The sequence below is a fragment of the Leptonotus elevatus genome, chromosome 14, assembly GCF_054856555.1.
Source record: "Leptonotus elevatus isolate MCC_2025b chromosome 14, RoL_Lele_1.0, whole genome shotgun sequence".
Classification (NCBI taxonomy): domain Eukaryota; kingdom Metazoa; phylum Chordata; class Actinopteri; order Syngnathiformes; family Syngnathidae; genus Leptonotus; species Leptonotus elevatus.
The window spans coordinates 7,906,076-7,933,527 of NC_141252.1; the positions used below are offsets into that span (position 1 = coordinate 7,906,076).

Below are 27,452 nucleotides of genomic sequence, written 5' to 3' on the forward strand. Positions count from 1 at the left end.
GGAAATTGAGGCTTCTTCCTTTTGTTTTATACCCCCCCCCCCACACACACACACACACAAAGAAAAAACCCCAGACAAATCCAAACAAAACATTGTTTTCTAAGCGCTAAGCGCCACGCTAATGTATAGAAACAGCAGCTAGTCAGCAAGAAAAATAATACAATTATTCGAAGCAAGAATGCGCAACAGTGTAGAGGTAGATGAAGACATTTTATTGTATGAAAAAATATACGCATAAAAGCACACACACTCACATACACACACGCGCGCGCACACACGGTCTATATGTACAGTACCAAAAAAAGCGATCTGGACAAGAGAGCATCAGTCGAAGCTCCTCAGGATCTCATATATCAGTACCGGTTCTCCGGACGTACGCCGTTTCAGAACCGAACTTCACAACAATACCGAGGAGCGCAAGCAGTGACGCGCGCTTGTTCACATCGCAAGTTAGTCGCAAACTAACCTTTGCTTTTGTTTTTGCAGGTAAATGCCGTGGCGGGAGGGGAGGCTCATCACAAACGAAATACAGTACTATAGTAGGATTAAAGAGGAGTTCTAGAACACCCAAAATGTGCAGCATTTCAGTTGTTTTCTATAGCAGCTCGACATGCGTCGGTCTACACGTGAACGACCAGACTGCCGCCTCGCACCAGCCGCTCCCGGTAGCGCTGCAGCCAGTCCCTCAGCTCCGAGATCCGGTAGCCCTCCGGTCCCCTGCCCCCCTGGTAAACGATCTTGCCCTCCTGCAGGATGTAAAGTCTGTCGAAGTAGGCGCCGTAGGCGACGTTGCAAGGGTTCTCCATGCCATCCACCACCACGGGGCACCCGGGCGCCTCGGAGCGCATGAGCTGCGCCGCGTGGAGCCGGTCCTCCAGGCAGCGGTGCTTGGGGATCTGATAAGGCGCGTCGGTGCTGACCCAGCCGTCCGACGGGTGCGCCTCCTCGATGTACACCAGCACAGAGTCGGCGATGTCGGCGTGGTCCAGCACCAGCCCCTGGAACGCCTTGAGGCGCGCCATGAAGGGGGGTCAAGTGCAGCTGCCGAAGTTGAGGACGAGCGGTCTCCTCTCGCGGGCGAAGTCCAGGATGCGCCCGCGCCGCTCGTCCTCCAGCCGCACCACCTCCGTGTTGGGCGCGCCGCGCCCGAGGTGCGCCGCCTTGAGGAGGTCCAGCTTGTGTCCGTGCCACACCGCCTTCAGGGAGTCCAGCGTGAAGAAGCGGTTGGAGTCGGAGATGCACAGAGGAGGGTCCATGGCGTCGCTCTCCTCCCGCTCCTTCATCCGGAGGAAAAACCTCCTCCGGATGCACAGAAAGTCGAGGAGCCAGAACGTGAGCGCTGCCAGCAGGAAGCGGGGCAGAAGCACCAGGCACACCAGCGCGTTCTTGACGGCCTTCATGGTGTTCATCGTGCGACCACCACCCCCCCCGCCGACCCCCCTAAAAATGTGTGCCGGCTTCAAGTTGGGTGACTTGCAACTTCCCCTCTTTTTATAGCAGCCACAGGTCTCAATGATGCACACCCCGCCTCCTGCACAGCGGGGCCGAGGCCTCACATGGCGGGGATTACCTTCTGTCAACTCCGCTGCTTTGAGCTGATGCCAGACAACAGTCCGATGATGAGAGCCATCAAAGTGAAAGTCAATGAAATGCGCCGGTCGCGTATCATGTGTGACATCGAGCTCAAAGGCGACTTTTCATCTGTTGTGACGGCGATGGCAAGTTACTTGCAGGCTGCGGCAATCAACACGATGGGTTCAGTTGGGTTGGGGAAAGTTAGTTGAACTTGCACATCATTGATCTCTCCCAGGAGGGATGGAACGAACATCTGTATAGCAGCAGCATCTGCCTTTTTTTCTTATCAGCGCACATATTTCCAAAACTGATTTATGACACATTACCATTTGAATATTATGCACAAAATATGCACATATCTAGTCTTTTTTTCTTTTTCTTACTAATGTACATCACAGTATCTTAATATTTCATGGTCAACGCAAGATCCATTCTTAACATCAAAGGGTTTCAACAATCAGAAAAAAATTTGTTGTGCACAAAAATTACCATTCAAGGGTGGCACAAAACTGCTGAACAGCAAACTATCATTGCGCAAGGAGCTCATTTTCTTTATCCACAAAAATCAACTCACTCAAAATGTTCATATTATTTTGGTACTGTGTTTGTCCTGCATGCCATTCCAAATCTACAAAAAAAAAAAAAAAGACTAGGTCTACTCACATTAGTTAGTATTGGGCAGAATAAGACCAAGCACAACTAAGCAATGTCTACCATCTAGTGGCGAATGGTGATATTACAATTCAAACCGAGGAACCACTGAAAGCCCCAAAACAATAACTGCCTATTTAACTTCGGGGACGCTTGAGTCTTGTTTTTTTGATTAACTGCTGACTTCACATAACCTCCTGTTTATATTCGTCTCACGTCTGACTTCTCTTAACAGTCCTTAGTGAGGTTGCTCCTTCCTTTTTGGAATACGTTGCAAAAAGAGCCAAAGAAAAAGCAAAATACACACGTTTGAAATATTTCACGGAACATAAAACTTCAGAAGAGTTCAACTTTCTACTGTACTTTGCTCATGTCAACTGGTTACTAGAAAATGTACGTTTGAAAGAAATCTCAAGCAGCATGTTTGTTTTTTCTACCCCCTTCACATCTATACACGATTTTGGACTCCAAATTCTTTCATATTCTCAGCGTGTGTGTTTCTTGTGAATGTCAACTAAAGGAACATTAGCATTTTAAAGAAACAGTCCACACACACCACACCACACAGAAAGGCACAAACATTTCCTTTAAAAAATAAATACACAACTGATGGTCTTGTGCATGTTTTAAGAGCTTAAAGCAACACCAGGAGTTATTTGATATTTGTATGACCAAAAGAAACACGAAAAAGAAAACATGTCCAAGTAAATAACACAATACTGACTGATCAAATATTGTGTGGTGCAACATTAAAAGAACAAAAACAGAACTACTTCTGTAAAAAATTAAGTTTTTTTTTTCTTTCTAAATTTGCTGTTACGCAACTAACAATCACACGTAACTGGCGTTGAGAGCTAAATACTCAACTCATTATCCGAATGATTGGCCGGTTATGGCGTACGAGGGCGTGTTTTAAGAGACCAGATGAAACTAATAATAAGACCCAAACACAAAGGGGCTCGTAAATCAAATGTTGTTGATGAACCACCAAAATAATTAATGATTTGTTATAAAATTTCACAACTGAAATAGAATTTTAACTATCTTAACTAAGAACGTAGATCAAGAGAATTGTTTCCTATTCCTGGTCACGTGCTTTGTGGCCAATTCAAAATTGCTGGAATGACAAACTAAGGGGATGCCTTGCAGGAAGACTCACACTCAGGAAATAACAGTAATTTCAGTAAAAAAATAAAAAATAAAATAAAAAGTATATTTTTATACAATGAAATGAGAGGTTTATTGAAGGTCTGTTGTTTTCCAGTTTCACTTTTTTTAGTTCCTTTTCACTGCTGAGGAACAGGAAGAAAAGATAAAGACTTTTGTCAATTAGATCAGAACACAAGATGTTGTGATTTTGTGATATATATACCCGTCATCATGTCACAATATTAAAAAGAGAACATCTGTTTAAAAAGTTGGGTTGATTTCCATTTGTGCAGTTCTAGCACCCTCTGGTGGCTAGCTTTTTTTTGTTGTGCCGTTTAATTTTCACAAGGCATGTTTTGGCCCTTCTATGTTTAAAATCCATGTTAATGGTCAGATGAAGGGGAACGTAATATGCTTGTGAACAGAGTCAAAATGTGCTTGCATTAGCAACTAAGTCCCTCAATATATATATTATATTTATATATTTTTATATATACAATATTTATAATATTTCTAATTGCTGTAATGTACAGAAGCACAATATTGTGTGTGTGTGTGTGTGTGTGTGTGTGTTTTTTTGTATGAGCTAATTTTTTACAATATTGTAACCCTTTTTCTTCTTTTTTTTTTATCGACAACCACCTCACAATATCGTGATAATTATCGTATCGTGATGTTTGGATATTGTTACATCCCTAGATTTATATGGCAGTTTTTTACGCTGTGAAGGTCAAACAAAGCAAGGGTAATGACCCTCTATGACATGAAATGTTAAATCACAAAACTGTCTTGACGTAGTGAGTATCATAGCACACTTGAAGTTACATGATGGGTGACTGAACACTCATAATGGCCAGATAGCTAATATGTCGTTAACAAATAAAGACTACAAGGAAAAAAAGATCAGACAAGCCAAAAGGAAATGAATGTTCCAGTACTAATGTTTGTTTGCTTTTGCAACATCAACAAATACAGGACAAGACATGAGCGTTTTTACACGCACGCCAGAGGTCCACACTGTTATGCCTCAGGGAAATGTCAACAAAAGATGACACGGTAGCATTCAGCTTTTTGACATTAGTTATTGTCTGGTAAGATGATTCACTAACCCAAACAAGGCGGTAAAGATAGAAGATTAAGTCGTGTGCCGTCCAAGCCTGACTCATGATGACGAATGACTTTCTCGTCTTAAATGTGTTCTTATGTCTTTAGTCACTTTTATTCACTCGCATCCCCCCCCCCCCAAGTTTACGAACCCACATGATGTGTATATATACTGCATATCAATATATAATTTTTACTTTTCCTCCATTCCAAGGTAAAGACAGGATCTGAACAATATTTATGAGTTGTTAAAAGACCCGTTTCTTAACTCATTCCCTGCCATTGACGGCTATAGACGTCAAAAATTTATTTGAACAATTTCTATTAGTTTAACTTTTTTTTTCACGAAAATAAAGAAAACTTAGACTTTTTTAAATTGTAAATTTAGAACAGATATAGAATTTGTGATTAATCGTTAGTTAACTAGTGAAGTTATGTGATTAGTTACAATTTAAAAAAATGTATTGCCTGACGCCCCTAATTTAAAAAAGGGGGGCGTCAGATGATTACAATTTTTAATTGTAATTAATCACATGACTTCAATAGTTGACTCACGATTAATCACAAATTTTATATCTGTTATAATTTTACAATACTTTTTCCCCTAGGTTTTCATAAAAAATTTAATGAAATGGAAACAAATATTAAATTAATAGAAATAGTTCACATGAATTTTTTGACGTCTATAGTCGTCAATGGCAGTGAATGAGTTAACTCAAGGTTGGGTCAAATTGACCCAAGTAGAGGATCAGTACATTTTTTACCCATATTTGGGTTATTTTTGACCCAACTGTTTTCAGAGTGTAGATAATCAATGTATTCAAGTGAGAATCCTCAATAATGAAAATGGTTAAAAATCCATATCTATTATGTTGTCTGTTTCTCATCTCCAATGGATACAAATTCAATCTTACTATGAATATGCCCAGGTTAAATTGATGTGGTTTTTCTAGAGAAGCCCAGTTCCAGTCACTATACTATCTCTTGGGAATCATCACCGGAGAAAAAAAAAAAAAAGCACAACAGACGACGTGCATCCTGGGGCACCATCCTGCAACAATGACGGTGCATGAGTCCATCTTCTCCGCTCACCATCTGGTACATGGTGCCCACAGCCAAGGACAAGAGTAGACTGCAGCGTATGATTGGCTGCAATCTGCCATGGCAACCCTTAAGACTTGGTGGTTGAGGTGAGCAGATAACATCATTCCTGGCAAATATTTTTACAAACACTCCTTTTTGGTCAAATTTCACTCTACATTTTTAGTCAGTGCTACTTCTTATCAAAAACAACAACCACGTGGATGGACTCAAACAAAATTCCCAAATTCCTAAGAGTCAATATCAAGCCAATTCCAAAAAGAGGGAGTTTGAAGCGTACAAAAATTAAACAAGAAACAGCGCAAAATATAACAGAAGCAACACTTGTCCTCAGTCATCCACATGATGAATGAAAGATTAAGAAAGTGTGCTCACTTAACCATAACTTCCTCTTCTCCTTTCATCGTCTACTTTACAGAAAGTATAGAAAAAACGCATGCAGAGTTAATCCTTTAATTCTGGCTGAAATGAAGTGTACTGGCGCCTGATGTGATATGACGACATCGTGTATGATGATAATTCAAACTCCAAAAAGTCTTGGGTATATTTTGCAGGAAATTTCTCCAAATCGTGCAACTTAGAAAGGAAGTCAACCCCAAATTTTTGGGGGGGACAATAATATGTTCTATGCAGCCCCACTAGTCTAACTATGTTTAATATTGCGTTAGTGGAATATGAGTTAAGCAGCAAAATCCAGTCATTTTCATCCATTTTAGGGGGCGACCATTTTGCCACTTGCTGTGGACTTAAGATGACATCAGGTAACAACCAATCACAGCGCAGCTTCAGAAAACAGGTGAGCTGTGATTGGTCGTTGCCTGAGCCGTGAGCAACATTGATGTCATCTTCATTCGACAGCAAGTGGCAAAATGGCCGCCCCCTAAAAGGGATGAAAGCGGCTGGATTTTGCTTCATAACTCATATTCCACAAATGCCATATAAATCGGAATGTCATGTTTAAACTAATGAGGTCACATATAAAATACTAATGTCAATAAATGTTTAAGGTTGACTTCCACTTTAACGATATGCCTATGTTGACCGAAACTAACCCGAACTTAAAATATAACCTAGTCTACCGAATATCCAATATAAACTTGGTTGTGTTCGGGCTCCTGAATAAAACCAAACTAATCAATTTGTCAGATCGATGACATACAGAGAACATGCTGTACACTGTACCGTGACCCCATGCGTTGAGGTCATGCAGGAGAAGTCTGTTCAGCGTTTGCGTCTTCACATCTGGACACACACATGAGTCATTACTGGATCACGGCCAATCACTGTGCGTATTTAACAAAAGCATTCCCGGTTGAGCCAGCACATGGTAGATTGGTTAAGCCATGATCTTTAGTTACAGTAAATCCATGTCATATTTGACTGCCGGGTGGAAGGCAGACACGCGGGAAAGATGTGAATCGTCTGCGCCATGACTCAGACAGCAGACGGTGGGAGTTCGACGGGGGCTTGAAATCACTGTTGCGGCGTTTTCCTCATTTCGTAGAGGATTACAATTCAGATGTGAAGAATATGAATCTTCTAATTGCAAGGCAATCACGATCTTTGGAGGTGTTGGATTGTGATAAATGAATGCAACAGTTCTTTACTGCTGCTCATTTCTTGAAGCTTTCAACAAGCAACACTACACTCCCGAGCCAGCCACTATTCAGTTTATGTAAAAACAAGCCAGAAAGGAGGAAAGGATGGCAGACGGAAGAAAAGCTCCTTGAGACTGGGAAAGGCAACTGTAATGAATCCAACAGTCAACCGGAACCCCCGCCCCCCCAAACTTCCACATTTGTTGCTCTTTTTTATTTATGAACATTTGAACATACTGTATTTGTTCAATCCCTTTAAGTTCGTTTTCTCCTCCCTCTTCATCATCCCCCTTCCTGCATCGACACATCTGTATCATCTAAAACTGTCTTTGCCTTCTCACAAAAAAAATAAGAGGAAAAAAAATGTTCCCACCTGCTGTGACCAAATTTGCTTTGAGGAATTACGCTTTTGTTGCCGCGGCTGTGAACACCGAAAGGCGTATTCGCTAACCTTCTTACTTTTACCTCCTATAAACTTTGCTGGAGTTCTTGGCAGCAGCTCGTGGGTTCATGCGAGGACAATGCAGATCTGGGAAAATAGTTTTTTTTCCCTCCGGCTGCTTACTTATTGACGTGGCGGGGTTCCAGAAACCACAACTAATGAAATATCTCAACGACTATCCAGCAAAACAGATTTATAACTAGCTTCAATTCTGCCTCCGTCCCTTTCAAGTCTCCCACCTTGAACAGAAAAGAATAGCGGATAAGAATCCTCGATTTCACCCTCGGCGGCCCTGTCTAAATCAAAGAGGACGAGTGTTTACGCTCAACTTGAATGAACTGTTATTTGCCTGTGGGTTGTTTGTATCTCCGCAACTCGCCTGCCAACGAGGGATGGACGAACATGTTATAATAGTCTGTTTCATCTCGATAGTCATGTCGCGCTCAAAGTAGTCTTGGACATTTCTTTGGCTTTAAAAAAAAAAACCTGCAAAAACAGTAGTGTACCTCCAAAATAGTAAATAAACATAGTTTTGACTTTTCTCCTTTTAGCCCAAATGTTTCATGGTGGACATTACTCTATATAGTATTTTTTATTTTTTTTGTTACCACCCATCGGAGAGGAAAGTGGTGATCTGTAATTTGAAAGGGAATGCGGAGCTGCAAATCAAGTCGGCTGTGTTCACGCCCACGACGGTGCCAAGCTGTGTACATCTGTAGCCCGCCTTTGTGCACAGTTGGACCGCGCTTCATGCCAGATTTGCGCTATGGATGAAAATAGCGCCCTATTAATGCTTTAGTTCCTTCAATTACACGTTTAAGTCAGGCTGTGCAAGTATTCAAAATTATATTACGATTTCATTACTCCACCACACGATTACAAAATTGGCATAATGGAAAAAAATTAACAAACAATTATTTATACTAATTTTGAGTTGTTTTGAGGCCTGCGCACACGTGTCCCTCCGCCACGCCCACTTCTCAAAGCTAGTTAGCTTAGCAAGTAAATTCCAATGCACTGTTTGTTCATAGAAGGAAACCACACTTGAATTTATACAGTTGCACCTTTTAAAAGAAAAATTTGTAAATAATTTACTACATTTTGTTTAGCCTAAAGGAATTTACATAATTATAGCGTTTCAAAGATTTTTATTCGACTTAATATTTTTTACATTAAATTTTTTTTTTGTTTTGTACCAAAAAACAAATGTTTGATTAATTGTAATTTCAATTATTCCGAAAATAATTGTGATTAATATTTTTTTTCCATAATTGAGCAACCCTACTTAGGAGTATTTTACTTATCATCCCAAACTCTCAACACAAAATCATTGCAATATTTTGCCAACAAGACCAAAAGCATTACGATACAGCAATTGCATGATATATTGTACGACAAAGACAACCATTCAAGATTCATGGCATTATCCAAGAAAGAAAGAAAAATATTTGATAAAACAATCATCTTCCCTGAAGTACAATATTAAACATTGATAAAGGTATATTACAGATTATGCATTTAAAAAAAGAGACTATTTTGGATTAATGCAGCGAAGTAGCAAGAAACAAATCAGACCACGTCAATGCCTATGAAAATGCGAATCATTGTAAAAGATGTCATCTCATGTATATGACTCGTATTTGAGGGAGGTGTTTTTTTATAAATGGATGACTAATTGCATTATGGAATCTTTTACAGGGACAGTTGCTATTTAAGGCAATATGGTAATATGTGTCAGCATATTTCTCAGCTGATCTTACATTGAAGCAGTCTTAAAAAGACAGACCTCTTCTAACTTCGGTTCCTGCGCATTATTGTCTGGTCTCTAAGGGTTACTGGTGAGTGCTCACACAAGTTAGTGTCTCGAGAAGTCTTTGGCCTTACTTGAACTCCTCAAGTCATGGTGATGGCGCGCCTGTCGGAGGGTGTCCTCATGTGGCTTCTCCCACTCAGGCCTGTTTGAGCTTATTAGTGTGTGCCCGTCTGTACACTCATTGATGCCAGTTCTCGGGACAGATGGTGGCAAGACAGGGTGAGTGAGCGCATGCATACACAGACACACACGCGCACACATATATGCACGCACACACCTTTTCTTTTCTGCCTTAATGTCTGTTGTTGTTGCACTTCTGCCGAAATTTTTTCATTGATCAATTGAGGTATGCTGTCACTTTGTATGCCATAACTTTGATGCTTGACTGTCATGTCTATGTGGTTATCGACTCAACTAAACTGTATTTGCATCAGCACATGAGTGTTGATCATCAAACTGCTCTTTTTGTGGGTAAAGAAACATATTTGGAAACTGTGAAAAAGTGATACAAATAAATATATGTCTTACTTTAAAGTAGAAGAATGGTCATAATCACATCCTTATTCTGGTGATTTGATCACTTTTATGAGGTGCTCTGAACGTCATACATTCAAAACAAGGATCATCTATTAACTTTCATGTCAGCCATCCGCATGTTTTGTAGGTCAAACGTTTAGTTTATTGTAATTTTGTGTGCAAACTATCAAAATATAGGTGTGCGATATAAAAATATTAAGTAAAGAATATTTAAATGCAATTACATAAAAAAATACCGAAAAATTCACATTTTTAGAAACAAATAACCAAATTTAAAACAAAAAATAATAATAACGTTGAATCGCTACCTTATTTTGCAAAAAAACAAACTGATGAATAAACCTTTAATGCCCCAACACAAACAAAATTTCAAACATACTAGGGGGCAAAATGTATTGCAAAATCAATGCATAATTTAATCAATTTCAAACAGTCAAGCTAACAACCACAGGTTCCAACATTTTCATAATATCTTTTGTACATAATTTATATATTTGTTTGTACTTCACTTTTAAACATGTTTTTCAACTCGACAATATTTTTCAATTAGTTGTATATGGAAGTAAAAGTAAGAAGTGTGTGTACAAAGATTTCTAGTTCAGGACATCCTTGGTTTTAAATATGTTTTTTTAAATAGCTACAGTTTTTGACATTTTATTTTTTACGTTATCTAGGAGAAAAGCAGAGTTTGACATTAATCATGACACTTTCTAGTTTAATTCAATTCACCACGATCTTTTTTTGTCTGATGCTGAAAATGATCAATTTTGTTGTGTTTAAACTCAACGTAACCTTATTAAGATCACATGTATCGAATTTAATTTTTTCAACTGCAGTCAGAAGCGGTTCACAAAATGGATGGATGGACATCTTGATTTACGTACTACTTGACCACATGCCAGGGTTCATGTAAAGAACCAGAAAGGATTTGGTGCGAGCATTGCTGGGAAGGGTTCCGTCTTAAGGAATATAGAAGGTTAATCAATGTGAGGTTTACTTGTTTACCAAAAACTAAATCCCCCCCGAGAAGGGGAATCAAAGCTCTGCTGTCCTCATGAGGTCATTGTGCACTCAACAGTGTTTAATAGGATGTGTTTTACTGCCTTGAGTTGTCTCTGCGGGGTACCGCTGAAGCGCTGCTCCAAACGTCAACTGGCAGCGTTTGGGAAGCGAGACGGGACGGGAGGGTGAGGCGAAACCCAAAACGACTGAGTCAGTCAAGCAAAGAGAAAGGCCGAGGAGGTTCATGCAGATGCAACGGGAAACATGTGCTCATGTTATCAATGGGGTCTTGTTCCTTTTTGTATTCTTGTGGGGTGAACAAAAGATCATCGTCAAACATGCGAGGACAAATTTCCAACGCTTTATTGAATTGGATTGGTCTGGTTATACAGAGTTCTGGTTCACTCACGGCCTGATTGAATAAAGGATTGCACTTGCAAAAAAATGGGTGTGAAATTGACTGTGCATGCAAATAGTTGTGGAAGCCGATCAACTAACTGGTCCCAAGCACAATTTCAATGTGCTAAATTGCGTTAATGGCCGATGCGATTCCAAATGTGAACTTTTCGAAAAATGAGAGGCAACTTGTAGAACTTTTTCACAATTGCAAACATTCTTGAAATGCCAACAACAATTCTCATGATATTGTCGAGGCAGCGGTCACCAAACTTCGTGAAAGTGAGAGCGACTTCTTAGCCCTATTTTTTTCTTTTAATTTTAGAAACTGTCTTTACTCTAAATATTTTTGCTGTCTTATATTTTTACATGGTCAATGTATGTTCTTTTAGTAAATTTTGTAAACTACTTTTGTTTATCTGCTTTGCTCTTAATATTGTTAACTGCTGTGTTTGTTTATGATTATTAGTGTTGTCTTTCCTTGTGTAAAGCACATTGAGTTGCCTTGTGAATGAAATCTGCAAGAGAAATAAACTTGCCTTGCCTTGCCTGTAAAAAGCCTGTACCGTATTTCTGACAAATAGTGACCTGAACGTGTCTATGAGTAGTCCTAAACTTTTGGAACATAAAAAAAAAGAAGAAAAAAAAGTATTACAATTAATGTTAGGATAACATGAGTTTAAAGAGAGTAAACAGGCACTATTAGCCAGAACGCTAATTAAGGACAATATGAATACCTGTATACGGAACCCGTTTACGTCCTGTGGTAAGAATCCACAATTTAATTTATCTGAGAGTTTACATGTTTCCATGCTGCTGTTTTGGTTACCAATAGTGTTCAAATGTGCTGTGCAGTTACCATGTGTGAAATGCCGTGTCCATGAACGGAGGTCATTTGGCTAACATCTCCCCCCGTACAAGTTGGAAGCAAGAGACAGTACCAAAGCTTATACATTTGAACAGCAAAGTGAGGTACCGGTATTTGATGTTAGATTTCAGATAGGTACATTCCATGTCAGCACACCTTTTCAGCACTCTGTTGATGTTTTGCAGAATTTGGGACAGCGTTGTTCTGTGTTAGCCTGTGAATACTTTTGGCAGCTGGTGAATTTCATCTACTGCATTCCTGACTGTTTCGGACTTGGTTAATTATCCCCATAATAAATTCCTTTCATGCTGGGCCTACTGGGCAACATCAATCAACAGTCATGATACTGTTTGTATCCTGACTTTAGATGCCAAAAACAGCAGACTATATCACCGCATACTATAAAGTGATTCATTGAACTTCAATGCAAGCTATGTTTTGAGCAATTATGTGTTTTTACAATAAACATTTATCTCCTCTAGGGAACAATATGACTACAGTACATTATTTGGGAGCCAAATCTAAAGAGCTCTTCGATGATGTTTTCACATTAACTGGCCAGCGTTCTAAGTGTGCGTGTGGAAAAGTCGCAGGAAAAATAAACCTAAATTTACAAATCGGGCTGAAAAGTTCTAAAAATCAACCCCCCCCCCCCCCCCCCCCTGGAAAATTGGCCTCTAGTGTGTGAGAGGAAGATGTGGCTGGAAACAGGGCTAAGGAAGCAATTTAAAAAAAAAAATGCAGCCCCTAACCAGTGGACAATTAATGCCACTATTTTTTTTTTTATTAACCTTTTTTTTTTATACCAAATGTACCTTATGTCGAATCCATATTTGTGTAATTCAGTCCACTGGCACAGCACCGAGAAACTTTTAGTGCAAATCACAGCATCCAGGCGGTCTGGTTACATAACAAGTGCACACAAGTCTACTTTAAATTTGCTAGTCTATATTTCCGGGATTGTGGAGGAGGTGAGAGTTTTCTTCTTTTTTTTAATGGGGTTAGCGCCTACCTACATAGCAGCCTATGCGTTGGAGCTATGCGAGGACAATTTAAAGGGACAGCTTCAAGTAACCATGACGAGTAGAAGTTTTAAACTGCAAACAAACTTTGGGTTTTGGGTGTTGACGGATAAACTATAGGAGCTGGAGCAAAAGTCCATTTGGCATACTCAAAATGAAAGTCACAGGACAGAGGAAGTACTATTTTGGTTTTCAGTCAAACTTTTCTCAGTATTGATGGAGAATTGCAACACTGCATGGCCATCGTTCACACGTGACGAAATTGCTGGCAATAGTTGCAGAATTTTAAAAAACATTTTTACGTGTTGGCGCATTATGCAATTGTTTTTGGTTCAACAGAATTATTTTAAAAACAATATAAAATTAACCTTTTGACAAACAATTTTTGTAACTCTCAATTGTTAACTGTTCCAGAAAGAAATAATTTGACACTGGCAAAACTGTAATTCTCAAAAATACATATTGACACTTTACAAAGCTTTTTAAGCTGCATTCTGTTATTGTTATTTTTTGTCCTCTGGCCCATGTGTGTCTTCTAAATTAAGTTTTGATTTCATATATTATTATTGATGTGACTAGGAGATAAACCTACTTGTAAAGGTTTAAACACAACCAATATTTTGAGGCCATCGGCTGGAAATGTTTGGTGTGACCACATTTTACAAGCTATTAGAACAATTAACATTGAGAGTGTGAATGTACTCAGGTCTGCCAAACATCCTGAGTAGGTTTGGGTGGTCTGGCATACCACCAGGTGTAACGTAATGCAACCCAAACAACCTGTTTCTCGCATTTGCAACAGTTTGTGTTTTTTTGTTTCGTTTTTGTTATATGAGGACAATTAAAGTTCAACGTTATGATGCAGGTCAAATTGATCAATTTGGAACATTTAGAAAGAAAAAAAAATAGATTTTTGTTGTTTAATATTTAAAAATATTGCATTGCGATGTGTGATCATTTTAGATGATGAAACTGTCGAGCGGGTCACACTGACCCGTGAACATTGTTAAGAAACATACAACAGGAGGCTATTGTGTCCACTAATATATAAAATTCTTATAGTTCATTTTTATGTCATTCATAAAAAAGTGCAAGTTGCGTAATTCTACACTGGTTTGTGATGATACAAAATGACAATAACTCATATAAACGTTTGTTGCATGGTAAGGCAGTTAGCCAGCAGAGTATTTATTTTGTATGCAATTGCTTGAACTTGTGTATTTTAATGTTTTTAGGACCTCATTCTATTAACAGTACATTTGGGAGGGGGGATAAAATGTCAATGACATTTTGCTTTTTGTTTGGCTTTTCTGCAACAACTTTTATCTATTTATCTTCGATAAGCTGATTCTCACTAGTATCGCAGGTGTGCCTATCCTATCTGACTGAGGGGGAGGCAGTGTACACCCCTGATTGGTCGCCAGGACACATATAGACAAACAGCCATTCACAACTAAGGACAATTTAGAGTCTTCAATGATGGTGAAGACACATTATCCATGCCCTTGGATGTCACTCATGAGAAAAATCGGGTTAAAAATAAAAAATTTCCTTGCAGAATTATGAGGCAAAAATCAGTAAATGATTGTGTCAACATCCTGTGACAAAGCGATAATTTTTTATTTTGCTTGTGGCTTATGGGGGATGATCATCGGTGTCATCAGCCATATCCTTGTTTTGGATTGAATTCAGTACTCTAGTGTAGATGTGATGTAGCCACGTCCTTGCAGCATCAATGGGATTTATCGCTGTGACGCAATGCAGTATTTTGGGTTCCTTGCTCCGGATGCTCTCCGAGCTAAAGCCTCTTTTTTTTTTTTTTTTTTTTTTTTTTTTAACATTGCTATCATCACTGTGGCTTTCATTAAAAAGGAAATTACTCGCTTGTATGAATCTGCATATTTGTGTGTCTCTGCTGTGGATTCCAAATGGAATTCCACTCACACATTTCAAGCTCAACTCGTCGATGTCACCAGTCCTAACTTGTTGACATTCTGTGAGCAAGCAGGGGGCTGGCGAGGGGGGGCAGCGACGATGGAGCAAAGCGGGCTAATGCTGAGCATAACGATACAGAGGGGAGGCAGCTGCGTATTCGCCGTTTCATCTCTAGCCGAAGTTCAGGCGAGGACACGCTCTCACACTCACTGCCTCGGGATGAGCCACACTTATTTTGGAAGGCAGCAGACAGGAAAGAAGAAGGGTGTATTTCAGTCATAAAAAAAAAACGGCACCGCATAAGAAACAAGTTCTGCAATATCGCAGTGAGGATAAACCGTCCAAGCCAGGCTCCAGTGTTGTAGTTAAGACCACATAAACTAAGTAAAGAATGAGGCAATAAGTAAATTTGTGTGCAGGCATTAATCAAATTAGCAACATTAATGTAGTTGGTTCTGTCCATTTAAGTGAGATGAACCGCACTGCACCAGAGTTCATAGAGACCATCCATCCCAGCGGTCTCATTTTTCTTTTTTCTTTTTTTTTTGCACACGAGGAGTTCACACTTGTCTAAATGAACAGTACTTAAAGAGAGATCACACCAAAGTATGTTTTAACCAAACCAAAGTGTAAACATAGTCATAACCTGACTTGACTATATCTACATAAAGGTTTTCATGACGCTTTCTATTGCTATTTTAACACTGGGCTGTGTTTTTGGTCTATGCAAGTGTTGACATTTGAGGCCACCTCTGCCAGCAGCGCTAATTTGCTTGTTTGGTATACAATGAAGTTGATTGTACTGACATTTAATAAGTGCAATCACACCACAGTTCACTTAAAGTAAACCAAAGTCACAAACTGATTGATTATATACTTGGAATTTCCGTTCTAAACCTAGTCTGGTCTCGTGATTATATCTCTAACGTTCTGGATTTCCCAGTGTTTTTTATTTAAATTTTCAGTTAACGCTGATCCGCCGTCCTTGATTCTTCCAGTGTTGGGACTGAACTGCACCAGTGCTTATTCCACTCTATTCTTTCATTTACTTTAAGCAGAACCTTATCCCCGACCTACATCCATAGGCAAGCGATCTGGCGTATCACTCAATAGGCAACTGGTGGGTCACATTCGGCCTAACATGGCACCGTGCCTTAAAATTCATCAGGGGGATTATTTTTGCCAAATGCGAGACTAGACACAAAAATGGGATTGACAGATATTTATCAAACTTTACAATATTGCGCCGTTTCTCGTAATGGGCCGCCAGAAGTACACGTTAACTAAAATCCCTGCCAAGACCTACCGTAGTTAAAATACAAACAATTCCAGCATCAAGACCCACCCAAAAGTGGTCCGAGACTTGAATGCTACATCTTTGGTTGGGTGTTCTCACAGTTTACCATGGATATGTAGGAACCATAAGGGAAAGATTTTTGGGTTGGTGGTGAATCCCGTATGGAGTAACACATCAGAGGCAAAGAAAATCGCTAAGAGAAGGAGTTCATCAGAGACATGGCAGCTCTTCCGTGGTAATTGTCTTGACACTTAAATGGCTAAAAGGCTACAGGCCCGGGAGAGAGGTGGCCCCGAACATAATGGGAGGCATGTCATGAGAAGCGGGACGTATGTAGGGGGCTCGGACGTGCTCTGCATGGGAGTGGACATCCTTAATTGTTAGCTCCTTTTCTTCGTTTTTATTACTATTTGAAAGCATTCATTTACCCCAATAATACTCAAAACATATGAACATTATAATTAAAAGGCATTTAATGCGGTTGACTACGAAAATTGCACTTCTAAGTAGCCCCCCCCCCCCCCCCATATGTGTTGCATTAACTAATCCCTGAGGTTTCCCTAAACTTTATATAACCTACAGTATCAGGCTGCTTATGGAAATTGGGGGGTTGCTAACCTAAAACAGCTCCCCCACTCTTTTGAATATCAGCCCGAGTGCTTGCCCTCGGTCTAATCAACTGAAGAGCTGTTTTGTGAGCGCGAAACCACGGTAGCCTCTCACACAAAATCGAACATCAAATGAGAGGAAGAAGAAATAAAGAAGTAAGCTAATTCATTTGCAACAGCTGACCTACTTGACAGGAGAGTTTAAGGAGGCATTTGTTGTCATTTGCTTTTTGTGGACATCCTTCATTCACACAGAAGGTCGCATTGCTGCGCTCCTGAATGCCTCACAGTAAATTAAACATGAAAGGATAATTGATGACCAATCACTTTTACTGTGAAGTTAAAACTGCCCAGCAACAGAGAGGTTTTGTTGAAAAGGGGATAGGGGGCATGTTTTTGTGATTTGCGGCAGCCGACAACTGTAAGACAGGAAGTATTTCCTAGAAACTTGGGGCTTTTACTGGAAGAACACTAGACAGCATGATGACTCAGTTCAGTTTGGCTGAAGTGGTTCTGATTTTTTTTGTTTTTTTAATGCACGAGGCTGCTGCTTTCTGGCTCATTTTTTGAGTTATTTATTTTGTCTCGCAATTACACGCATTCTCCTGCTGTGCCGGCAAATGGGAGCTGATCTCGTGTGCACCCTTGAAGTCTGATTGGCATTAAGAATGACGGCCTTTTTCTTTTCCAGACCAAACAAAATCAACAATACATTCATGGAAAACAATTACATGCTGATTGCATTTTATTTGTTTCTTTCTTGGATAAAATTGTCCGTTTTGAAAGTTCTTCAAATGTTCTGATGTAATAGATCATGTAAAAGATGTTGCCTCCTAGTCATGAGTTAAACAACATGATGGTATGAAGGAGGACAATTAAGTTCTGTAAGTTACACTCTAAAAACTGTTGGGTCCAAAAAAAACAAGTGAGTCAAAACAGACCCAAACTTTGGAATTATTTATTTAACCCCAAAAAGTAAGGTTAAAAAAACAACAAAAACAAAACTCATTTTTAGGTTGTTGTTTTGTTTGTTTTTTTGGCATTTTGGCAGTTAGGGGTTTGTTTTGTGCGTAATTAATTTGCCCAACCTTTTGGGTTATTTATTTATCCCAAAAAGTAAGGTCAAATGAATAACCCTCAAAATAACCCAATTTTTACGCATTTTGGGGCGGATTTTTGTACATAATCAATTTTTGAGTTGTTTTATGGTCTATTCATTTGACCCAACTTTTTGTGTAAAATGAATAACCCAAAAAGTTGGAAGTGAATAACCCCAAAAAGTTGAGTCAGCCCCCTTTTAACCCAAATTGGGTTATTTCTGACCCAACTGTTTTTAAGAGTGTAATAAGGTTTTATTTATACAGCACATTTTTAAAAAAACACAGAAAACAAATGCACATGCAAATTTGAGAAAGAAAGCTTAATAAATAAGATGAACATGTGGACAAAGTAGACAAGGTAGTAAATACAGGCACAAGTCAACCAGAATAAAACAGCGCATGGGAACAGGACGTTTTTAGGTGTCGTTTAAAACAGTCCAAGGAATTATCAGATGTAACAGATTGGGGAAGATGATTCCACATGTGTTGGGGCAAGGAATGCAAATTCGCCGTCACCTCTTTATTGCGGTTTGTACCAAGATTTGTGTGTCTGGGAAGTCGTGAGGTGGATGATAGGTCATGTAGTACTTTACAAGTAATCAACAGGATCTTGTAGTTTATTGTGAATTTTAACCCAAAGCTATTAGCATCTGACGCTAATCAAATACATAACTTGATGAACTCACAGATTAAAAGAAAGAAAAAAAAAATCCTTCGAAACCACTGCGGTCCTTGTGCTTCCCGGGACTGGGTTTCAAATCAAGGGCTTAATGTAATTCTCAAGCACAACAGGATTTGTGTTAGTTCCAGAGGGGGTCATCGAGGTTAAGAGCTGTTAAGTAGTAGTGTTTAAATCCGTCCTAAGCCAAACCACCACAATGCAGGGCCCCCACACTCCTCTGGACTCATTTCACCTTAGGGTGTGGTGTGGACAATCCGGAAGGTGGAGCAGGAGGATTTACACAAACCAACTTTTCCTGGAGAATTTTGGCGATGTTAAATTACACCTCAAAAGTTTCAAAGAAGGTTGTCTATTAGGGTTTGTACATTACACCAGAGATTCCCAACCAGATGTGCAGCAATTAACTGTCCAATTTCCTTTAAAGTTCCTGGGTGACTCAAGCTGATGCCAAAGTGTGTCATCCGGCGCTGTCCGCCCCCCCCCCAGAGGAAAAAACAAGGATAACTGAAATGGTGAGAAACAGTTTAACTATTAGTCCACGAATTGTTCTGTTTTTGTATTTTTCCAACAATTTGTTGTAATTAACCATGCAGATCGTCTCAGCTTCGAAGTAAGGATCTTACTTTTTCTAATCTATTATTCTATCCATTATTTCTTAGATTAATCGATAATTTTTGCATTTAAGTGTATAACAAACCTTTTTTCTTTTCCCGATTACTGTTTAATCAACCAAGTAGAACAGTTTAGTGATTTAAAAGATTTTTTTTACAATTAAGCAATATCACACAAGAGGGTCTTGATGTTGTACTTAACAACATTTCTTGTAACACCGATTCAGATTATAGTGGTTTGGTCACTGTTTTGTAAAATCGCAAATGTCTTATTTTTTGATTAAACACAGTCTGTTTTCATACAGGACTGCAGAAATCAGAGAGAAAATACTGCTGAGAGGCTGAAATCAGAGGGTTTGGACAATTTTAAGTTAGCAATAACAGCGCTAAATTATTATTCCATGTTTTAATAGTTATCAATTAATTTGATAATCAATTAGTTGATGAATAATCGATTAATCTTGACACCTCTAAGTCAAAAAACAGACTTCTTCAGACATAGGTATCCAGCATTACATTGCTGAGGCACTATGACCTGCTTTCAGTGCTCTCAAAGGTCAACGTGTCCTAATGCATCGGTTAAGAACATGACGTAGGGCCCCCGTTAATACCACCACAATTGCACAGGATGAGATGGGAAAATTAATCAATGGTAAAGCTCTATATGTAAAGATTGTAAGGAACCCCTGATTAGATATATATCCACATGCAAAGACAGACACGCATCATGAGATGAGCAGGTCGTAGGTCACAGGGTCCAGAAACCGACTTATTTAGGGCACAAATGTCTGCTTTGAACATTTACAGATTATGAAAGCATATCACTTATGTTAAACCCTTCAGACACGCATTTTTTCTGCTGGGCCATTCAAAAAAAATACAATTTTTTTTTTTGCTGATTTTGACTCTTTTCCCACAAAACAACAACATGGAAAAACTATTTTGGGGTTATCTCATGTTTTTAGTTGTTATAGTGGACGCCAGGATAATATGGCTGTAACCTGGGGTCTATTTCACAAAGCAGGTTTAGTGAGAACCCTAGGTCAAGAAACCCTGAAATGTGGGAAACTCTGCGTCTTACGTTTTAGAAAGGGAGGTAACTCTAGCCTTTTTCATAAAAATAGGCAATATAAGCTCTCGGTCAGTTACCGTAGTAACAGTGTCCATGAATCTAACCTGGTCGCTAGCAGGTTTTTCACAATGAACCTCAAGTTTTTTTTTGTACCCGCCTCCTGTCATGTCCACACATGACATTTCATGTCCTCATTGAGTCATTAACCATTGCTTAACATACAAATGACATACAGTTTTGCAACTTAATTGGAATTGTGTTGCTAACAGAGGCAAATATATGTATTATAAAAGTAGCTTACAATGATATCAGAAGAATAACTATAGTGTGGTTACTTGACTGGAAATAGTAAGGCATTAGGTTAGTTACTTGAAAATGCGCACATTTTGGAGTTAACGCGATGGATGAGTCAAATCCCAAGACTTGGCCAAATCTTTCACTATTGTGCACTGATCCCATCATGGCAGAAGTAGACCTCCACATCTCCAAGACATTTTGCATTCATCAAGAAAGGCAATGTTGACAAGACTCCGCGGAAAGCACACTAGCAACACAACATACTGTGTGGTCTGTCTCCTTGGAATGAATTGTATCGAAACAGAAGCAGCTTTGTAAACATCCTGAATGCTTCGTTGGCAGTGTATCTTTATCTTTAATTCCTTGGCAAGTTACACACTGTCCCAATGTTATGATGTCACTCTTTTTAATATACAGTAGCTCCTGTCTATACACCATGTGGAAGAAACACTCGTCAAGATTTAACAATCCGAACCAGAATCTCACACGCTCGAAAAACTTTGACATTCAAGTTTGCTGTAATAGGACGCTGATAGCATTAGATTTACGATCGCCAAAGTGACTATTAAATAGCAATAAGAGTTTTCTGAAGGTTGTAATTAAATGGTAGATAATGTGTCTTTCGTTCAATAGAACTCTTGTACGTTCCAAGGAACTTTTCGGAATCTTGGATCCCCCGTGGTGGTGATTATTTGCCCAGTGCAGATTTACCTTGGATGAACTAAAATATTTGGCTGCGGGTAGATGTGGGTGAGAGAGAGACGGAGACAGGGAGAGAGACAGAGACAGAAAGAGAGAGAGAGACAGAAAGAGAGAGAGAGAGCAACACTAAGCAGGCTGAGAAGCAAGAGGCTGATTTATAATTAGAGTGAATGTCGGTCCAATACCCCTGCTGTTCTGCTGATGGCTCCATTGCACTGAGACGTAGCTTTTCCTCTGTGATCTTAATTTGAATTCTGCAGCACGACAACACGTCTTTCTTTCACAGTGTACACATGGCCTTAGATGTCGCATATGATGAAGACTTTTCAGCACCGTTCTTTAAATTTTGGATGCGATTTGGTACCCTTAATCCAATTGAATATCAGATTCAAATGTAATGGAAATATGCAAAGTAGTGTTTGGAGGCAATGTAGGAACACAGAATGAAGGTAGTTGTGGACAAGAGCATATTGATCAAGTGATAAAGTATCAAATTTGGTTTTAATACAGATTCATTTATGGCTTTTTTAAAAAAAAATTATATCGACTGCAGTTGCAAGTTGATCAAAGATGGTGCACTGCAGCATGCAAACTTCCAGCCAGAAGGGAGAATGTGTCTAATTTTGATGAGCGCCCCTAACAAAAAGAAAAAATGAAATAAAGGAAGAAAAAAAATTCTTTATCATTGTCATTCTAACAGTGATTGATCATACTGCAGAGAAATTGATGTGATGCTTTTTGGGCAGAATTACATCGTCACACGATTGGGATTTTCATTTCCAACTCAAGCAGCGGTTTGATGGTCATTAAATGATTAAGATTATTAGAATGTTGTTCTTTTTAGGTTTTAGTCATCATGGGAATTACATTTCAGCATAGTAAGATAATGAAGATATCGTTGGATAAAGCATTTTCGTTTTTGGTTTTTTTTGCATTTTGTGAACAAAAGTTATTATAATTCACAAAAACAAACAAAATACGTAAAACTAATATTGTTAACAAAATAAAATAAAAAATTTTGATTGGTGTTTTTTTAAACAGAAAATTTTAATTCACATATATTTTACATTTTATTTTTAACAAAAACTCACTCTATAGCGAAAATGTCCCGTTTTTTTCTCTGCATGTTACTTATAATACATAAGCTTTTGAGCTCAATTTTAAATGCATTTATTTCGGTTTACTGCTCAGCCGTTCGTTGCAAGACAAAAAGTCGAACAGTCACCTGGGAGTCGGGCGCCTAGGAGTGATGTCATCTGGTGGCAGCCAATTAACAAGTTACACCAAATGACGACCCTTGTAGGCTACGAGCCTGCACGTTTGTCAGCCTAAAATGCAACACTAGGTAACAATTTCTCTATCCATCCATCTGTACTTTTTTTAAATAGTAATTATGTTTACCACCTGCACAAGTGACAATTTTTTTGCTCTTTTTCTCCATTTTCAAATATAAGTAAACCCAGATAAATGCAGGCTCAGACAGACACAGTCGGTCGAATCTGTCAAAAATCAACAGGCACCCCCTTTGTCTGCTCCAAGAAATAATGTGTGCTGTGGTGAGAACCAAAATTCTACCATGATGCTACTAATCTGTCTTGTTTTTATGATGTCATCTAATCTCTGTTTTGTAGTCAAGTCAAGACACACACAGACAAGATGACTAATATATAAAAAAAAAAAAGTTGACTTGGTGTGAGGTATTCAAGTTATGTCATGATGGAAATGCTGAAAAACAATAAGTTACAGATGGCATCCACTTAATTGAACTCAACATACAGACCACCAGTGATTGATAGAACCACAACTATTATACACTCAACAGATGCATTCATGAGTTTGCCTTCCACATGCGGTCGTGAGTGGTGTAAACAAAACAAAAGTCACGTTTCAGTCAGCAACATAAAAAACACCTCACATTTCTGTCCCATTGCCTGTGTTCCAGCAATTGCAGTCGAGAATGTGGTTATAAGTCAAATGTTTTTAAAAGAACGCATCAGACTATAAAACGACGTTCCATTCTTCCCATCGCTGGCCTCAAATCTCAGGCCGATATTAAAAAGAAAATGGCATCCCATAGCCCATAACAAAAAGACAAAATCATCAAACCTCACTGCTCACGAGGGAGCGACGCTTATGGCTGGTAAGCAGCTGAACCAAGCTCGTGTTAAATTGTCTTTATGTGAGATATTGCATCGTATCATTAAACTTAATACACATAATATTTGATTGTGTCAGTCTGGGCATCTTTCCTTCTCATGAATTTGGATAAATACGGCTCAAAGCTTTAACCATGTACACTCAACCACTAAATCAGGTGCACTCTCTCTGTATTGCTATCGTTTCTAGGGTTTCGGGTGTGCTGGAGTCTATCTGAGCTGACTTTGGGCAAAACACGGGCTACACGCTGAACTGGTCGCTAGCCAATCACAGGGCACATATTGGCAATTAAGAGTCTTCAATTGGGATAGACAAGTACCAATACAGTCAAGATATCTAATATATGATATCCGATATCAGTATCAGGTCGATACGCTGCCTTATTTCATGATATTGGTACTCGCGACGGTGGTCGATACAAGTGGCCATTTTACTAACAGGAACTAGGAATTAGAAGACTAGAAAATAATCGTTAATTTCATGCCATTTAAAAGCAACACTAAGGAACTTTAAGTTTACGTTGATTATGGCGGCGCCAGATGGGCAAAAGCGGTATTGTTATGCCTGAAGGAAGACCACATTTCCCATGAGGACAAGCGCATTGTGTTTTTAGCTCACGCCAGTGGGTGAAAGCCAATGTTGATCCTTGACTGTCCTTATATCTGGGTAGCTTTCCCTTTTTTTTTTGGTCTCCTAAGACAAAACTTTTTAGTTGTTTTGCAACTTCTGCCAGGAATGCAGTAATCGTGCGTCAACATTCAAAATGACTTCCGTCTTTGTAACGAATGGTGAAAGGGGGGGAAGTGACGTATGCCATAAAGCATTCAGCACATTTGTAGTTTTAGTTCAAACAATCCTATCCCTATCCGAATTAGGATCAATCACCAGCAAATTGTTCACCTGAACAGACAATCTCCTGTAGGCTTGGACTGGGCCATCTGGAGGGGAGGGGCCGGTGGGCCGTCCCATATTTCAGGCCACGAATCGGCAGGCAGGAACCCACACATTTGTTTCAAAATCAGCCTTTAAATAAAGAGTATCCAGGTCATGTTAAATTGACTGTCTCGTTGTCAATCATCTGACAGGCCATTATGTTATATATAGTACTGACTGCCTGCCTTTGTTACTAAGGGCGTCACCGAGTTACAATAATTGAATATCAAAAGTAGCAAAACTTTAATCCTACAATTGCTGTTGCTCTCCAAGTTAGCGTCAGCCAGCTCAGTAGTGCACCAGAAGTGGTAAAAACACATTTCAAAATAAGAGTACATTAGCTGCCTTTATCTAGCTGGTTTAACTTCATTTGGTAAGTGCGTCTTGTGGAGTGTAAAATGTCTTATCCCATTTAATGTACATTTGCTTATTGGTTTCTTTTTGTCCTTTTTTATGCCCATTTTATGTTCACATACTTGTTTAAATAAACAAAGACTGTGTTCCTGTAAGAGCACTCATTTGCAAATTACATTTTCAATCAAATGCAATATGAATATCATTGGAGGGAATGCTCATCTATTTTACATTAATACACAAACTGTAAAATTGTGTAGGTTCATTAAAATGTGAACTTAAGTTGGCCAATCTGAGCCCCGAAATTCCAGGGCGGGCTATAAACGAGTCCCTGATCTCCTGTATACCCGTAGCTCTCAGGCAGTGTTAATTTATTATGTAAAAGCACAAAATGGATCACATTAGAATGTGCAATTGTACCTGATGTTTGAGCCCAAGGTTCATTCAAATCTTAAACATGCATGATGCAACATCTCAACCAACCGGGGTTTCACGGGATTTAGCAACTCTTAAGCAAAAGCGCCCTTGTTGTACAACACTGTGCTCTCTCGACTGTTAGCGATGTGATGGGGGGGGGGGGGATGTGTAAGATATACGAGGGGTCAAGTACAGAGCATGAGCGGTAGCATGGAAACCATACGGCGAGGGCAAGGCAAGGCGGGGACATGAACCCAATGGGACCAGTCAGGAAAAACAGCTTGCATGTGGGAGGCGAGCATGCCGTATAGTCATTAGCGCGGCATGCTGGACATTTTGTACAATACTAACAATTCTTGTGCAACAAGCAAGTGTTAGGTATTAAATACAAATCTGCACAAACAAGAAATGTCCAGATCGGTAAGTCTAGAACAGTGGTCTTTTCTTAGGTGGAAAAAAAAAATGGTGGCGCAACAACCACAACACCATTCTATCTTACTATCTGATGTAAACTTTTGAATATCATATCCAATTCCTGTAAACCTAGATGTGGCAGTTAATTTCTCTATAATGTTGGGTAGCAGGCACAATAATAAAAGATTCTATACAGTCCCAAATACCAAAAACCAATGGCCGACCGATACCTGAACCCGACCTTATTTCAAGGTATTGGTACTCAGCAGCTGGTGGCTGTTTTACAATCAGGAACTAGAATTTAGAAGAATAGCAAAATGAAATTAATTTTATGAATCAAAGGTCCTAGTGGAATTGGTACTTCGTATCGATATCATTGAGTACTGGTATCAGTCTGAAAAAAAAAGTGGTATTGAACATCCCTAATCCCATTGCTAGTACTAATGTTATTTAAATTTGATATAATTATTTTAGGTGAATGTGTTGGGGGGGTTGGGGGGGGATACTTGATTTTATACACAAATGTTAAAATTTGATAGACATTCCAGACAAATAACAGTTTCATGAAGTACAACTAATGTTGAATGGTAGGCATTATTTTTGACAATAATTATTGTTTCGCCGTTATTCACAAGAATTCTACAATAGGTATGATATGTGGGTCCCATTTCCCAAATCTCATATGTGCACCTGGCATCAATTATTTGCTCAAATTTACTGTCAGGTTTACTCCCTATCCTCTTAAATATTGGGTGAGTCATATGTATCATAACCTGTATTTGACAACAAAACTTTACTAAAAGTATGACTTCACTATGAGCTACTATGGTAGTTAAAGGCACGTACTCACATTCACAGTCCGGTTACGTCATGACTCATTGCCGTAGGAAAGGAGCTCTGTCGCGTAAAGCGAGGACAGCTGCGTCAGTGCTTAGTTCTCTGCTGACATTCTTCTGTATTGTGGACACTGGACAGCAATGTCCACCTTTACCTGTGCCTTTAAAAAAAAAAAGACAAATTATTCCCCTTAATTTCATTATTAAGTTACAAGCTAATTTACACGATTTGGTAGGATATATTTGAGATAGAGGTTGGCTACCGATTATAGAGACAGATATGAAAATATCCTTAAGCAAATTGAATTGAAATAAAGCTAGTAGGAACAGAGGCGAGAGCTCATGAAAAGTGCTGATTAGATTACCCTGCTGCGGCTGCGGGGAGATTTTGGGCTTGTCACTGCTACCAACCCTGCTTCTCTCCTCACCTCAGGTGCCCTCTGTACGTCTCCGAGCGGAGTGACACTACCCCCTGTCGAGTGGCGGCGGGACTGCATTGGCCGTCTGCCTCAACCGAGGGCATCTGAGGTGAGAGGCACACGCCTCACCACAGCAATGAGGAAAAGGTAGTAGACCAAAAACAAACAACCGTTTTTCATTTTCTACACATAAATGCTCTAATTGACGGTGTTTGTATTTGGAACTTGGGAGAATCGCTCTTTGTTTTATTTTTAATGAGCCTTGTATTGATTGAATAAAGATTACTTAAAATGGCCGCCACTACTCATTACTTGCAGATCAACTAACTTCATCTTGTCATACGCCATCCGTAAATATGG

General features: G+C 39.3%; 1 protein-coding gene across 7 annotated transcripts in view; it reads right to left on the bottom strand.

The window, feature by feature from the left end:
* The window catches only part of dio3a (iodothyronine deiodinase 3a), a 40,290-nt gene extending 13,170 nt beyond the window's left edge, over positions 1-27,120 (bottom strand). For 3 of the 7 annotated variants that reach the window (XR_015097075.1, XR_015097076.1, XR_015097077.1), the window contains exon 1: positions 467-3,430. Coding sequence is in view for 1 of the 7 variants with exons in the window: in XM_086094812.1 (XP_085950938.1) it covers positions 621-1,409 (789 nt within the window). In the remaining 6 variants the exon portion in view is untranslated. The other 4 variants (XR_015097080.1, XR_015097078.1, XR_015097079.1 and 1 more) reach the window with 3 other exon arrangements.
* Between the last annotated feature and the right edge of the window lie 332 nt (positions 27,121-27,452).